The following is a 16,877-nucleotide window of genomic DNA, read 5'->3' as shown; positions in this document are numbered from 1 at the left end:
TCGATACGAATGAGATGAAGCAAAGTGCGCTGTTAGTGTTTTGACACTGGATGTTACGTTTATGAGGAATCATGATTATGACTCCAGGAACCATGATTTGTGATCCTGATACTATGACCTAACCAATTTATGAATTTCATGATTTGTAAATCATGGTGTGCGGATCAGATTTTTATCCGTGTAGCAGTTCAGATTTTTTACAGGTGAGTTGATTTCACCTGCTTATAAGAGAAAACGAAACGCTTTCAATCTACTTAACCTAACTCAAATGTTCAAGAAACTCGTGGATTCACGCGAACCTATGAAAAAATCACAAATTTGTTCATTAACAAAAAAGTTACAAATCTTCAAAGTGCTCTGGGATCATATTGACCCCAGAACACAGACAAAGGATTAACAGATATTTTAGATATTCAATTTGGAAACGCCTATTCGATCTAATAAGCCAGATGGTCCCTATCAGTCATACCGAGTTATATATCGACACCCACTTCCCAGCGTAATCAATTAAAAATGCGTTCTCCGCTACCCACTCGTGTGGTAGAATGGAATTCGATCCCTCATCAGTCGTTCCCTTAAGTGGCCTCTTGACAGGCCTCTTCTCGTCAATTACTTAGCGGTCATCGTCTTAACCATATTTTTCCCCATTTTTCCCATCCACAGCAAGACTCGGACGATGAAATTTCGCACTTGGAGTGGGAAACGGTTCGGGTGCGGTTCGTGAAGGCGGCCACCCTCTCGCGGCTAGTCGATGCCCTCACTACGGACGATGGCGAATTGGAGAGCACCTTCGTGAACGTGTTCCTCACCACCTATCGGACGTTTTCGCAGCCGGAAAAGGTGCTGGAGCTGCTGCTGAATCGGTACGAGAAGTTGCTGGCCGCGGAGTTGGCCCTGTTACCGGCCGAGTCGCTCAACGATCAGCACAAGAAAACTCTAGGTTTGTTCCTGTTAAGGGTAAGACGCTGGACAGCTTGATCAAACGTTTTTATTTCAGTCTCCGTTCTTCACGTGTGGTTGGATGGATTCCCCGAGGACTGGGATACGGAAAACCTGCAAAGGTTGCTGGCGTTCACCTCGAAGCGGCTGCCAAACTCGGAAATACACGTTAAAGCTTTACATAGGTGAGTTAGTATGAGGAAATTTATCACTTTATGATTAACAAACAGTCTAGAAACAATAACTCGATATTGGTGGTATTAACGAGTATTAGCCTAGTTATAGAACACAGAATCAGTACAACTGTGGTTCAAAAGACCATCTAGGAGGCCTTGAGAACCAACTATACTATCATTCCTTATCTTTATATCGAGATATTGAACATCGAGTTATTGAGAGTTGACTGTACTTAAGAGATGACTGACACATAACTATCAAACCGCAATGGACCGATGCACGAGTTCACTATTTGACGTTTGAGTGGTGCCGTTTTATTTATGCGACCATGGTATTCGTGAACTCGTGCATTGGTCAATGGACCAATACTCGAGTTCATTCGTTGACGTTTGAGCAGTGCCGTGTTATTTATGTGGTCATGGAAACGAGTGAATATGGCACCGCCAAAACGTCAAATTAGTGAACTCGTGCATTGGTCATTTACAAATTAGTTTATTTGGACCCTAAGAAGTTACTATGAAAATTCTGAAGATTTTTTTAAAATGTCAAGAAACCAGAACGAAGGCGGTGCAGAAGGTATCGCCGATGGACAGAATGCAAATCCGGAAAAAACCGGTGGTGAAACCATTCCGAGATTGTAAGTGTAATTTCGTTATCTGCGGCGAAACGGCTGCGTGAGAGCGAAAAATTACACCTTGTGGGCGTTTGCAACCAAGATGCTCCTGATTCGAGAAGGATCTTGGGACGCCGTAACACAACAAGCAGAGGATGTGAACTACAGTCTGGTTCAATGTGCAGAAACGGCAAAGGCAGCGTGGACAAATTTGAAAAATGTTTTCCTGGACGACGAAATGACCCGGCATTCGCCAGGGTTGCTCCGGACTGATCAGCATATGGCTGTCGGAATGTAGTTCCGTGGAAGACTGTGCGAGCCAGATGATATCGACCAATCACAGACTGTCCGAAGTTGGTTTCAAAGTCGACGACACGTGATTAGCAAGTCTTCTTCTGATGAGTTAGCCGTAAATGTATGAGCCCATGATCATGGGCTTCGAGCAAAGACAAATTCGAGGCGTCTGGAACCCGGATCACAGCTGATGCAGTCAAGGCCAATATTCTTCAAGATGTAAAGATTAGCAGTGCGAAGAAGTCCAGTTCCAGTGATGGAGCCTTCTACAGCCAACCCAACAATGCTAGGTAGAAGGATAACAGTGCGGTAAAATGCTTCAAATGCAAGCGATTGGGGCATTATGTATCCGAGTGGAGAGGATGATATGGTTTTGTGGCACAGGCGGATGGGTCATTTGCATGAGCAAAGCCTGAAGCAGTTCCGGGATGTGAATATTCCCACATGTCCCGTAAGTTTACAATGAAAGCAGCATCGTCAGCCGTTCAATAAGAAAGATACTAGAGCAAGCAAGATTCTCGAACTAGTACATACGGATCTATCAGGGCCGATGGAGAATGCATCGATAGGCGAGAGCAGATATTTTCTGACGTTCATCGACGACACCGGTAGAAGAGCGTTCGTTTACTTCATCAAATCTCGCGGAACATTACTAAAGGACCTATGTACAAATGAGAGATTCTCTTCTCTCTCGTTCTCTTTCGATTATAACAGTGGAATACTAAAGGTTATGGGAAGTTCTTCACTATAGATCGAAAGTCAATTTCCTTGACTAGCGTTTCATACAAAAAACGCAACAGAAGAGGTTAATGTGATACAGTTATTAATGAAAGAGAAAGTAAACAAAGAGAACCTCTCAATGTTAGATAAGTCCTTTAGTAATGTTCCGCGAGAAATGGAAGAAACTAGTTTTGGACTGTTTCAAGATGTATGCTGAAAATCAAACCGGTAATCGCTTCGAGAGGCTCCGAGCCGACAACGGTCAGGAGTACGCACGGTAAAAAATCAGCACGTTCGATTGAATAGATTGATCACTTGACTCAATTCAAAACACCAATCACCATGATTTGAAGGGTTTTAACTTTGGATTTGCTCTACTGTCTCTAGAACTAGACTCTGAAGTGAAAAGTCGTTGATTTTGAACATCATGTCTTTTGTATGAAAGCAATCATTGACAGCTCGTTGTAGAAAGAGATTGAGATCAATACAACCCTTTTCAACAGATGCGAGTTGGTGTCGAGGTAAGACACTAGACTTGCACTCCGAAGATTGGTGGTTCAAATCTGGGTCAGGCGGAAAGGTTTATTTTTACTTTTTTTTAAATTTCAAATCAAAACATGCAACGTTGAATTCAAGTGCTGTTACCTTGATTTTGTCAAGATTCAACAGTAGTGCGAAACCAAGTGCAGAACTATTGATAGCATGGTGCTTATTTTTTACCGTGCGTTAACCCAGAGATGGAACGATTACACTGCGGAACACGTTTTTGTCTCAAGCACCAAAATACCTCTATTTACTTAATTAAGGGTTGCTGATTCCATTGCCGTTTTCAAAAATATCACAGCACGCCTAGTTTTTGAGATATTGGCTGTTGAAAATGCAAAAATTGACTATTTTAGCCAACTTGCATGCAAGTTTGCCGGCTTGTAAAGCAATTTATTCGCCAAATTTGCCCCGGAATCTAAACTTTATGTGTACAGCAAAACTTATCAATAAAGTTCATAATACTTTCGATGCGGAAAAGTTATTTTTTGATGATTTGCAAAAGTATTGCATTTTCCCATATAAGAGAAACGATGAATTTGGTATGGAGACAGTAAGCATGTTGAAAAAATCGGTTTAATCTCAATTTAATCGTGCAATTTCAACCAAATTATGTCCAAATTGAAAGTTCAGGTCCTATTTTGCATGCTTGGTGGATTAGATCACAAAAAAGTTTGATAAATTATACCTTAAATTGTATGTACACATCAATAAAACCAGTGTTTTTCACAACTTTGGCGACCTGTAGCTAAAAATTGTGACGTGCTGGAACATTTCTGAGAATGGCATCAGATTCGGCAACCCCAAAACTACGAGAGACACATAATTTGATCCTTGAGACACGCAAAAGTGTCATTTTTGTTACGCTGTGTTATTGAAGAGTGCGGAAATCCATCACGAAATGCCGGTCACCTACAATCCGCAGCAGAATGGACTTACTGAGCGGATGAATCGAACAATTGTTGAAAAGGCGCGATGCTTGCTGTTCGATGCCAAAATGGAGAAACGTTTCTGGGCAGAAGCCGTTGCGACGGCAGTTCACTTGGCCAACCGTACACCGACCAAAGGGTTAGATGTGACTCCTAAAGAAGCTTTCAGCGGCAAGAAACCGGACCTTTCAGGACTACGAGTGATGTGTCATATTTCGAAGGTCAATAGGCATGTCAAGTGGGATTCAAAATTTTAACCTGGAATTTTTGTTGAATATGCTGTCCAGTCGAAGGGTTTTCGCGAACCAAGAAGATCATCATCAGTCGAGAAGATGTTTTCACGGCCGGACTTGGTGTATCTGGAACCTGATACACCAAGTCCGGTCGAATCAAACGATCCGGAAGGTGGACGCAGTTGGAGTGCAGTAATCCAGGCGATTCCGGTCGAAGGTATGGTCTGAAGCTGGTCGGGTATGGAACACGAAGCTTGATATTGAATTGAATTGAAGAGAATCAGCCAGAATCGTTCCAGTTTTGACCTACGCGTGTTTATTACCATTCAAGAAGATGACTACCTTCATTGTCGAACTGTTGATGTCCAAACTCCACAAGAAAGATATCGGCGAAGCGGAACATGTTTTGGGAATGCGGATCACGTTGCAACGCTGTTCGATGGGAACCAACGATTGTCGTAGAAGATGTCGACGAAAAGCAGCGTATGGCATCGATGCCGTTCGGTGAGTTAGTTGGAGGTCTGCAATTTCTGGCTCAATGCATGCGATCCGATATTGCGTACGCAGTCCATTCTGTTAGTAGCTTTAGCAGTAATCCTGAAGAATAAAGACGATAAAGACGCTTTCTACACGCAGCTGGAACGTGAATACGACAGCTGCCCAAGGCATGATGTCAAAATCGTTATCGGAGATCTCAACACTCAGGTTGGCCAGGAGGAGGAATTTAGACTGATTATAGGGAAGTTCAGCGCTCACCAGCTTACGAACGAAAACGGCCTTAGACTGATTACTTTACCGCCTCCAAGCACATGGCCATACGTAGTACCTATTTCCAGCACAGTCTCCCGTATCGGTACACCTGGAGATCACCCCAACAGACTGAATCGCAAAACGACCACGTTTTGATTGATGGAAGACACTTCTCGGACATTATCGACGTCAGAACCTATTGCGGCGCAATAATCGATTTGGACCACTACCTTGTGACGGTTAAAGTGCGCCAACGACTTTCCGTTGTGAACAACATTCGGTACCGACGCCCGTCATCGTGCAATTTGGAACGACTCAAGCTACCCGAAATCGCAATTGATTAGGCGCAAAGCCTTGAAGCAGCGTTGCCGGAAGAGGGAGAGCTCACCGAAGCCCCTCTTGAGTGTCAAAGCAGCCATTAACAACGCAGCGGAAGGTACCATTGGGTTCGTGGAAGGAAATCGACGGAACGGTTGGTTCGACGAAGAGTGTCAGACGGTTTTGGACGAGCAGAATGCAGCGCGGGCGATTATGCTGCAGCAAGGCATCCGTCAAAACGTGGAACGATACAAACAGAAGCGAAGCAGCTGTATCGTTCTCAAGAAACGTGTAAGTTCTACAAGAAAGTCAATGCATCCCGCAAAGGCTTTGTGTCGCGAGCCGAAATTTGGCGGGATAAGAATGGAGGTATCTTGACGGCCGAACGTGAGGTGTTTGACAGCTCAACTATCAAACAGCTCAACTTGGCCACTTGTCTGCACCGATTGAAAGCCAGGATCTGGGATACAGAACAGCTACCAGAGCAGTGGAAGGAGGGAGTAAAATACTCAATATATAAAAAGGGACACAAGTTGAATTGTGAGAACTATACTATTCTTAACGCAGCATATAAAGTGCATTCCCAGATCATCTTCCGCCGTTTATCGCCACTGGCAAGCAGATTTGTGGGAAGTTATCAAGCCGGTTTTGTGGACGGTCGATCGATGACAGACCAAATATGTATGTTGCGCCAGATCCTCCAAAAGTATCGCGAATATCAAGTCCCTACGCACCACCATCGATTGCAAAGCGTCCTATGATATCATCGACCGCGAAGAGCTATGGAAGATCATGGACGAGAATGGTTTTCCCTGGAAACTGACTAGACTGATCAAGGCAACGATGGATAGTGTACAGTGCTGTGTGAAGATATCGGGTACATTATCGGACCCGTTTGAAACACGCAAAGGTCTTCCACAAGGCGATGGTCTTTCCTGCCTCCTGTTCAATATTGCGCTAGAAGGTGTTATGAAACGGGCGGGCTTCAACATACGGGGCATGATCTTCAATAAATCCAGCCAGTTCATTTGTTGTGCTGACGACGCGGATATTCTCGGAAGAACGTTTCAGGTGGCTTCTGAACAGTACCAGGCTGAAACGTGAAGCAGACTGGGTTGGATTGAAGGTAAATATGTCGAAAACGATATATCTGCTGGCTGGAGGAACCGAGCGCGATAGAGCTCGCATTGGCAGAAGTGTGATGATTGACGAGGATGAGTACGAGGTGGTGGACGAATTTGTCTACCTCGGATCATTGATAACGTCGGATAACAACTGCAGCAGAGAAATTCGAAGACGTATAATTGCCGGAAATCGTGCTTACTACGGACTCCACAAGACCTTGCGGTCTGGTAAACTACACTTCCGTACTAAGTGTACAAGACGCAGATAAGACCGCGGACAATGCTCGAAGAGGACCTGCAAGCGCTTGGAGTTTTTGAACGACGTGTGCTTAGGACGATCTTTGGCGGAGTATGTGAGAACGGCGTATGAAGGAGAACAATGAACCACGAGCTTGCGCAACTCTACGGTGAACCCAGTATCCAGAAAGTCCAGAAAAAATTATGTTCACCTCGAATCCGGCCGGTACAAGACGAAGGGAAGCGCAACGAGCTAGGTGGTTTGATAAAGTGGAGCAGGATTTTGGAAGTGAAGAAACTGGAGGTAAGCAGCCATGGATCGAGTTAGTTGGCGTAACATTGTGGCGCAGGCGATCAATAACCCGATACGCTTTTCAATTCGCTGGTGGATCAGTATCATGGAGTTGTCGCCAGCAACCAACCGTTGCGCTCGCTACGACTGAAGCAGAATACATGGCAATGTCTGCCGCAACACAGGAAGCGTTGTGGTGGTGAGTATTCCGAATTGAACTGTTAAGAGTTCAAATGCCAGTTCGAATAAGTTACGACAATCGAGGTGCTATTTGCCTGGCAGAAAAGGAAATAGGATATTCACCCCGCAGTAAGCACATCAACTTGCGTAACCATTTCATGATAGAACAGGACAAACTTAAAACGATTGTGTTACAATACATGGAATCAAAGCAACAGAAGGCAGACGTTCTGACAAAGCCAATGTACCGATGCACGAGTTCACTAATTTGACGTTTAAGCTGTGCCGAATTCACTCGTTACCATGGTCACGTAAATAAAACGGCACCGCTCAAACGTCAGACAGTGAACTCGTGCACTGGTCCATAACTGGAAAAATGTTCCATCAAGCCATTGAAGCCTTGGGTTTAGGGACAAAATGTCGAAAGACAAAACGTCGAAACCCAAAACGTCGAATGCCAAAACGTCGAATCCCAAAACGTCGAAAGGGACAAAACGTCGAAGAGACAAAACGTCGAAAGCAGTGCTTTTTGTTGCTAATGAAAAAATGGTTGCGACGCAAACGGCGTTGGTAGCAGCAAAATTTTCAATTTTCATCATAGCAAGCATGGAATAAATGTTCAGTAAAATGTCAATCTTGCATCCATTTCTGACGAGCGATGCAGTACTTCAAAGTTGAAGCCTAAAATATCTTGACTGCATCTGATGTAATGAAGGTGATGAATGTCATAATGAAGAAATATTCAAAGAGGTAAGGCAACATTCATATGTGATGAAAAGTGATGATAAAGAAATATCATAGCTTAAGTGATGAGAAAGAGTATCTCTGGATTGACAACAACGGATGGAAAAAATCTCCTTAGCGCATTATTCATTTTGGCTACTTCTCGTGGGTGAACAAAAGCTATTTCCACTAAAGCACTATGCATCAGAACGTGTGAATATCAGCAATTACGTACCGTTGGAGCGTAACTGTTTCGTTACATCCTATCCAATAAGATCTATTTACCTCAATAAACTTAAATATTGCACATTAAATTTGTAAAGATTTTGCAGGTTAAAAATTTCTCAAAATCCATACAGCAATGGATTTGCTGGTGGTTAAGATTTCTGTTGATTAATAGTGTATTATTTATTCTTATTAAATACACTCATTCTTTCAACAAACTGGTGCCATATATTTCATAAAATTTTCAGCAGGGGTTTTGAGTTTTAGTAAATTTTTTATTCTTAATAAAATACTCATTCTTTTATCAAAAAAGTACAATTGCATCGATTTGTCTATTTGCCAAGGGGAACCGATATTCTGTACCAGGATATCCAGCAAGTTTTAAATTTGTGCTAGTGATTTGACTTCTATACATATATTGACATTTCCTACGCATAAATGTTTATAGTTTTATCGTGAAAACACAAAGAAGTACGAGCTATGCTATTTTTTTTACTTCAAAACATGTCTCTCGCAACCATCTTTCAATGTTATACTGAAACTAGCACTTTGTGTATGAGACCCCAATATTTGTTTAAAAACCTGAAGATAATACAAAGAATGTAATGCAATTTCGAAAAATTTCAACTACTTTCAATTACATTTTATTATTATCTTTACCAATTCCAACGAAAGAATACCGTATCACAGAGATAACATTTTAAAAGGCTACATTTTTCAATGTTTTAAATGTTCAAAGTTCTTTGCTAAGTATTTGGATTGGACGCTACATTTTTATCGTTTCTTATTTACATATTTCTTATTGATCGAATCAAGATCGTCCACCTGGTTTGTTATAAATACGTTCTGTCGAAGTTTTATTTTTCGACCTTTTGTCATTCGACATTTTGACTTTCGACGTTTTGTCCTTTCGACGTTTTGTCCCTTCGACGTTTTGTCCTTTCGACGTTTTGGCATTCGACGTTTTGGCTTTCGACGTTTTGTCTTTCGACGTTTTGTCACCCAACCGAAGCCTTGGGAGTTGCAAAGATTCATGTATTAGGGTGGATATTATGATAAGTAAGTCATGAATTTGAATTTAGAATATATCACGGTAGACACAAGGTAGGCTATTCCCACGTGTAAACAACGATTTTCCATCAGAACATGTGTCGTCATTCCTATCGTCAAGTTTGAGGCCTTAAGGATAGTAAAGGAGAGCATGCCTTGCTTTCTTTTGCACTCGTTCGAGTTTGCGATAGGAATGACGTCAGACACGTCACTACGTAGCAGACGTGTTTCATTTCTATCAATTAGGGTCAGTGTTCCCTTAGTGGACAGTCCCCTATAGTCGCACTAGTGGCTTTTTACGGCCGTATTTTCTAACATGACGGTCAGTAGCTATTTATCTAAGTACCATTGATACACAGCTTGATTTTGTTCAAAAGATGATCGAAATAATTAGTTTTGCTTAAAATTTGAGCTCCCTTGCGCCTATAGTAAACCTTTTGTTTCTATAGTAGCACTACTGAGAGAAACTATTTTTTATTATACGAAATAATTAATTATTTAAGAACTTTTTTTTACATCAAACGAAAGCTTTTGATCCACACTTTGAAGGAAAAATATCAAAGCTTTGTAAAAATACGGTTTTGATTAGTATTTGCCAACGCCTACTATAGTGCTAGTGCTACTATAGGAACATAAATTAGAAATAGTGCTACTATAGGCACATGTATTCCTATAGTGGCACAAGCGATAATAAATACAAACGTAAGAGTTTTCGTAGTTTCCATATTTTTCGCAAAAAACAAGATATAAAGCTTTCAGATAATGTAAAAATAATGACGCTTATTTGACGTTATTTTTCGATTTTATACGAATATTTATTCTTAGCTATGCGGCTATTGGTACATCGACCCTACTAATGATATTTTCTTGAAAGATTTGCTGAAATGTACCTATAAAATACCATCATAAGTTGTTTGCAAAAATCCCTTGAAGTTGTTCTTGAAAAAAATGTCGGTATTATATCATGAAGCCGGTTTGAACAAGTTTTTCGTAAATTCTTAGTTTAAATCGTAAAGAAAAACAAAATTCTTTGTTGAACTTTTGTTGACATTCTTTAAGCAACTCTGAGTGGAATTCATAGTAGAGTCTCTGGATGAATACTTGAGCAAAAAAATATTTTTCAGTATCTTTGAAGAAATTTTGTTAATAAATTAGGGAATTCCCAGAAGCTATTTGTTGATATTCTTAGAAAAAATCATGAAGCAGTTTATGGATGAGTTTCGAAAGAATTCCTTACGAAATGTCTCGAATAATTCAGAGACGCCATGACAAATTCCTGATTCCTGAAAAAAAAATGTTAGGAAGTATTTCTCAAGAGTAGTGTAGAACTAGCCCTCGTGCGTTAAAATACACTCAAATAAAGATTTAAAAAAAAAAAAAAAAAAAAAATATTTCTCAAGAATTGTTTGGAAAAAATCCTTAAGAAATCTTAGAAGATCTCCTGAAGCAATTCTCAGAAGATAAACAGGTGTTATTCGAGGAGTAGTTCATAAGCGAACACCTGATTGATTTCTTTGAGAATTTTTTGATGTATCATTAAAGGGCATTTTTGATAAATACTTGTAACACTAAAGGAGGTACCGTAAAGTGCCCTAATTCAGCGCATTGCCCAATTCCGCGCATTTCATACAAAACGATTTATGTATGGAAATACACATCAATATTGCATCAAATTTCAATGCCATTTGATGCTACTATTATTTGGAATAAGTTTGAATTATCAATAAAAGCAAATAAGGCATTTTTTCGCGACGTAAAAAAAATAATAAGTGGAGGTCCGTCGAAGTCGACGCCATTTTTCTAATTTCCTTAGCGTGCGTGCTAAGACTGTAGGACATAACCAAACGCGATTTCTATATTGAAAATGTTTTACTTTTTATGCAATTTTCATGGTACTACTTGCCACAGATATGTTTCATGCTGCTTCTATGAAATCTTATCAAATTTTGGCTCAATTATTGAGTTTCATCCCAAAAAGTATTGCGCGGAATTAGGTCACGTCTTTTTTCATAATGCCCTAATTCCGCTGAACAACAAACAAGTAAAACATGCTATATTCGTCTTCACATCTAACTATTTCTATGAAAGGTGTCTTCGTGCATAAATACGTTTCACGGGCAAGCAGAATCTCGGGAAAGCTCACTTACAGGGAAACTGAAAGCGACCGTCCAGAAACCACGTGGTCATTCATGATGAGAGGAAAAGTTTATCCAAAGACCAAGGTCCATAAAAATTATAAAATTGTTGTGTGAAAAATATACCACAAGAGGAGAGAATCACCTGTGCACATAAAATTTACTTAACATTGTGAACCACAAATAACAAAAAGTATGATATACGGGGAAGAGGGATTGCAAATGGCCATATTTTGTGAGACGTAATTTATGGATGAACTTTATGGTTCTTCTGAGGTTTCTAGTTTGCTTAACAGATTTGAGTTTCTGGTACCCGTGGCATCAGCGGATACCATTGATTGAATTGTTTAAGACATGTCAATTCCAAGCAATAATGCGAACTGGTTCTTGTGTTGTATGAACAATGCAGAATACAAATACCCATAGGGGAAGTCGGAGCGGTTTCGCCAATGCACCCCTTGAAAACTGCATAAATTCTTGAAATTTCATCTGAAGTAACATGCAACTCCAAAGCTGGCAAGGAAATTAAGCAATATGTTTGTTATAAGTCAGTGTTCTAAACTCATAAAAAATGAATAAATTATATTCGAACATTATATGATGATTGACTGTTACAATGTTCTTTGAAATTTAATCTTTTTGCACAGAGTGTTTTAAAACACTATTTAATACTTTCCAGTTTAGTGAACAAAATAATTAAATTACTATAGAATCTATAGATTATATGAGATAATTTTACAATCTAAAATAGGGTCACTACACTTTTTTATATTTAATTTAGCGGAGGGATTATTAGAGTATGTTTAAAACTACAAATTGAACTTTAACACAATCACTAGTAAGGCGAGCAAATACCTTCAAACTCTAATATGTGTTGCTTATCTTGACAGATATGCCTATTTCGTCTGCGACTTACAGACTTCTTCAGTGTCGAGTGCTTCGAGCAGTGTTAAAGTTCAATTTGTAGTTTTAAAATAGGGTGCTCATATCACCCCATCGATAAAAAATCGACACGAAAAATGACAAATTTTGAAAAATCATTCATTCGTGGACAACGGAACTCGTGCGGATCTAAAAATTGTTGGAAATCATACAAGGAACTGATAATTTCATAATATTTTCTGCACTTCTATCGACTTTTCCTTAAGGTGAATATAAATCAATGCCAAACCTTAAGTTTTCAAGAGCACAAATCTGGAGAACCAAAGATCAATTTAAGCTGAAAACCTTATCGATTGGTCACTAGCTGGTGGTGACCAATCGATTAAGTTTTCAGCTCAAACGGGTGTTTGGTTCTCCAGATTTGTGCTCCTGAAAATTTGAAGTATGGCTTCGATTCATCTTCACCTTAAGGTCTCCAAACTGCCCCACATTTCCCTATGCGAAATTCACAAGTATCAATGCCACGTTAATGAAAAGATCATAACAAATGTTTATCTTTGTTCCATGTGATAGTCATAGAAATATAAGAAATAAAACTAAACGGCTCATACAAAAATTTCTTTTTTTTTATACAAAAAGTATTATGGAGGGTGGAGGGGTTGTGAAGTTTCTATTTCAGCGCTACGTAATGAATGAATGCTGCCTTACATTGAAATTCTCATTTGATTGCTTCGCGATTGCGCGGAATTAGGCGTTCTTCTGCGCGGAATATGGAGAAGCGTTTCAAAAAGTGCGCGGAATTATGCAATTTCTACGAGTGAACTATTTCAATAAAATCTCAATTTCAAATTATGAATATAGTCTAGTTCATATTTTTCCCATAATCTAAAACAGATTTGCTAGCGATCCACTCATGAAGCTTTTTTATTGATGCAATACTATTTTTTAATCAAACATTCGAATCGTTTTATTCCTTAACTGCGCTGAATTACGGCACTTTACGGTATAATTGGAAATTTTTCTACATGTTTGTCCCTACTGGGGCAGAGTTTATTTCATAGCTTAGTGTTCTTTAAGCAGTTCCCCTGTTATTAATACAGAGCATTATTTGAATTGAGATAGCTCTCAGACAATAACTGTGGAACTACTTATAAAAAAATATCTGAGAAGCAGTTGCTGTCACAGTAAGAACGTAACGCTCAGGAGAAGAAGAAGAAGATTTTGGCCCAAAAATTTTCTTTTGCACTAATCCATTTAAATCCATCTATCCGCATTTTCAGGTATACAAATAGGTTAGATAAGTACAGTCGAATACCACCACCGTTGCCATGGTCCGACCTGACCGACCAGTTCGGGGGCCTCTGCCTAACGCCCGCCTTCCGAGGGCCTCCGTCCCACCTGCTTAACTCGTACCGCTTTCCGAACATCCCGGTCAAGCACTTTGCCGAGCAGCTGACCCGTATGGATATGGAACTTTTCAAGCGGTTGATTCCACACCAGTGCCTGGGAGCCATCTGGTCCAACAGGGACAAGCACGAATGCGGCTCGGTACTGGCCACCGTTACCCAGTTCAATGCCGTGTCGTTTCGGGTCATATCTAGCATATTGATCGAACCGCGACTGAAACCACAGGTGAGTGTTGGTAGTCCACTATTGAAATGTCTTAGAATTGATAACTTTGTACATTCCAGGAACGTGCGCTGCTTATATCTACTTGGATTGACATCGCGCAAGAGTTACGATTGTTGAAGAACTTCTCGTCACTGAAAGCGATCATCTCAGGACTACAGTCGAATGCCGTCTACCGGTTATCAAAGACTTGGGCAGCTCTGCCACGGGAAAAGCTAGAGCTCTACACCGAATTGGCGCGGATATTCTCCGAGGATAACAACGCGTGGGCCCAGCGAGAAGTGCTGATGCGAGAGGGAACGGCCAAGTTTGCCGACACGGTAGGCGAGAATGATCGTCACCTGCAGAAAGTGTTCCAGAAGCAGAACACCCTTATCAGCCACGGCACAATTCCGTACTTGGGAACGTTCTTGACGGATCTGACCATGATTCATGCTGCCATTCCGGACACCCTGGCCGAAGGGTTGATCAATTTTGACAAGCGTAGGAAGGAATTCGAGGTGCTGGCACAGATCAAGCTGCTACAGGGTGCTGCCAATACGTATCATCTGCCTGAGGATGCGTTGTTCGATCGGTGGTTCGCTTCATTGCTGGTGCTCGACGAACGGGAGGCACACACGCTAAGCTGCCAGCTGGAACCACCTCCGGAAACGCACAAACGGCCTAGTCATCAGGGGCACAAGAAGAGCGACTCGATTGCTTCGAACAGCAGTAGCGGGGCTGGATCCCAGTTCTACTGTGACATCAACAATGCGTCCAATGCGAGGTATGTGTGAAATAACTTCTAGGACTGGTAGCAAGTCTCTAAAAATCTCTTTTTTAAAGGAAGTTCCTTGACTTCCCTGGGCATAGTGTATCATCGTACCTGCCACGCGATATACGAATGCGAAAATGGCAACTTTGGCAAAGAAAACTTTTAGTTAATAACTGTGGAAGCGCTCATAAGAACATTAAGCTGAGAAGCAGGCTCTGTCCCATAGAGGACGTCATGCTAACAGGAAGCAAAATTTATCGATAAAAACTATAGCGAAACCTATAGTAAGACTTATATATAAATATATGTGAAATCGATAAAATAAAATTCTTAGGACTTTCTTAAGAAATTTCTTAAAGAATCTTTGAAAGATTTACTAGAGAAATTGCTATTTCTTGAGTAATTTCTAGAATGATCCTTAGATAAAAATCCAGTTTAAATTTTTAAATTTGAGTTCTTGAAAGAAATTATTCGAATAAATTCGTAGGAAGCCCGTAAAAAATTCTGATAAAATTCTTTCAGTAAATCATGAAAAAATGTTGCTGTAAATCTTGTTGTTGTATCACGATTCCCAAGAACTGTTAGAAATATCATTAAAGAAAATTTAATTCAATGTTTAGTCGGATTATAAGAAACAAATCTTGGAAATTCTCGTCTACTGGTTTCAGTTTTGTCTCTTTTCGGTCTCTTTTTGCTTCCCGTTTGGTCTCTTTTTTGCAGGAATGAAGTCTCTAAAGTTCCAATTTTAAGTACACTTCGTCGCTTCCAGCCCTAATGTCCAATTCTCATAGAATACCACTTAATCTATGTATCCTTTTTCAGCTACAGTTCCCGGAACAACTCCCTAGACCGAGACGTGACACCGCCGAACGCGTCTATCCTCTCCGCGGCCAGTAGTGTTTCGTCCCTTTCGATGGAATCCACCACCTCGAGCAGCCAGAAGTCCAACCACTTGAACGGGTCCGCCTTGATCCGGACGCCCCAGTCCAACAGAGTCCACAACGGAAATTCCAATTCGGCTAGCAAAAACGGGCACGACACTCCGATCATCAACGGACAGCTCAAGGAAGATTCTCCGCTGAAGAAGGGTTCGCCCGATTTCTACATCATCAAGGTTACCTACGAGACGGATCACGTCGAACTGGATGGGATCGTGCTGTACAAAAGTATTATGCTCGGCAACAACGAGCGAACGCCGCAGGTCATACGGAATGCAATGCTGAAGCTCGGTCTGGAAGGCGATCCGGACAAGTACACGTTGTCGCAGGTTCTGCCGGACAAAGAACTGCTCCTGCCGAACAATGCCAACGTGTACTACGCGGTCAACACGGCATACAATTTGAACTTTATTCTTAGGCCAAAAAAGGATCCGGACGGTGCTCGGTAGGAAATCGGTGCGCCGCGGGGAGCTTGCTAACTTATGAACCCGTTTGTAAATATATTTATTCTCTAGGAAGGAAGGTACATCAGACGAATCTCTTATCGGAAGTGAAGCGCGAAAACCGCAAACAGTGTAACTGATATTAACCGGGATAATATTTAAAAATTGTTTTGTACAGAATCTGTGGCGAACTATAAGTAGCACGTAGGATTATACAATGAACGTTTTTAGCCGCGTCGGATCAGATAAGTTTTAGAAACAAGCACGGATTATGATCGTAACACGAAAAACTAACATATACTGGATTTGAGACAAATAGGAAACTATAGAGCTTTCGGAGCGATGAAATCAGGAATTGTCGATAAACTGAGAAGTGATAACTATCCAATTGTGTACTGTACAGAGAGAGGTTAACCAAGCAGTATCCAAGACTAGACTAGACATTTTTTAGGGTAGATACTAGTTCATGTATACTAAAAAAGAATGAAAATTTATTGGAAATATTATAATTCCTCACTGGTAATTGAAACTTATTGGTGACATTGAACTGCATGTGTTGGAACAGAAAAGAAATCATTCATATTTTCGAGCTCTAATGCAGCCCACAGACGCTCAGACGGTTTGACCAACATTGACTCCGCCCCCAGGTTGATGCTCATGTTGGTGCTATGTTTGACCGTGTGTGATGCTGCTTGGCGAACCAATTTGATAGTTTGTGAAACCGATTTGACGGTTGGCGAATCGGTCGG

General features: G+C 40.8%; 1 protein-coding gene across 6 annotated transcripts in view; it reads left to right on the top strand.

Moving 5' to 3' along the window:
* LOC5567190 (ral guanine nucleotide dissociation stimulator-like 1) overlaps positions 1 to 16,661 on the top strand; it is a 199,174-nt gene extending 182,513 nt beyond the window's left edge. For all 6 annotated transcript variants that reach the window (XM_021854397.1, XM_021854396.1, XM_021854394.1 and 3 more), the window contains 5 exons: positions 664 to 940; positions 998 to 1,124; positions 13,645 to 13,996; positions 14,056 to 14,759; positions 15,570 to 16,661. In XM_021854397.1, the coding sequence (XP_021710089.1) occupies positions 664 to 940; positions 998 to 1,124; positions 13,645 to 13,996; positions 14,056 to 14,759; positions 15,570 to 16,134 (2,025 nt within the window). In that variant the 3' untranslated portion in view covers positions 16,135 to 16,661. The remainder of the gene's footprint in view (positions 1 to 663; positions 941 to 997; positions 1,125 to 13,644; positions 13,997 to 14,055; positions 14,760 to 15,569) is intronic.
* The last annotated feature ends 216 nt before the right edge of the window (positions 16,662 to 16,877 follow it).

This window comes from Aedes aegypti, chromosome 3, assembly GCF_002204515.2.
Source record: "Aedes aegypti strain LVP_AGWG chromosome 3, AaegL5.0 Primary Assembly, whole genome shotgun sequence".
Taxonomy (NCBI): domain Eukaryota; kingdom Metazoa; phylum Arthropoda; class Insecta; order Diptera; family Culicidae; genus Aedes; species Aedes aegypti.
This window is presented reverse-complemented; position numbering and strand designations above follow the sequence as displayed.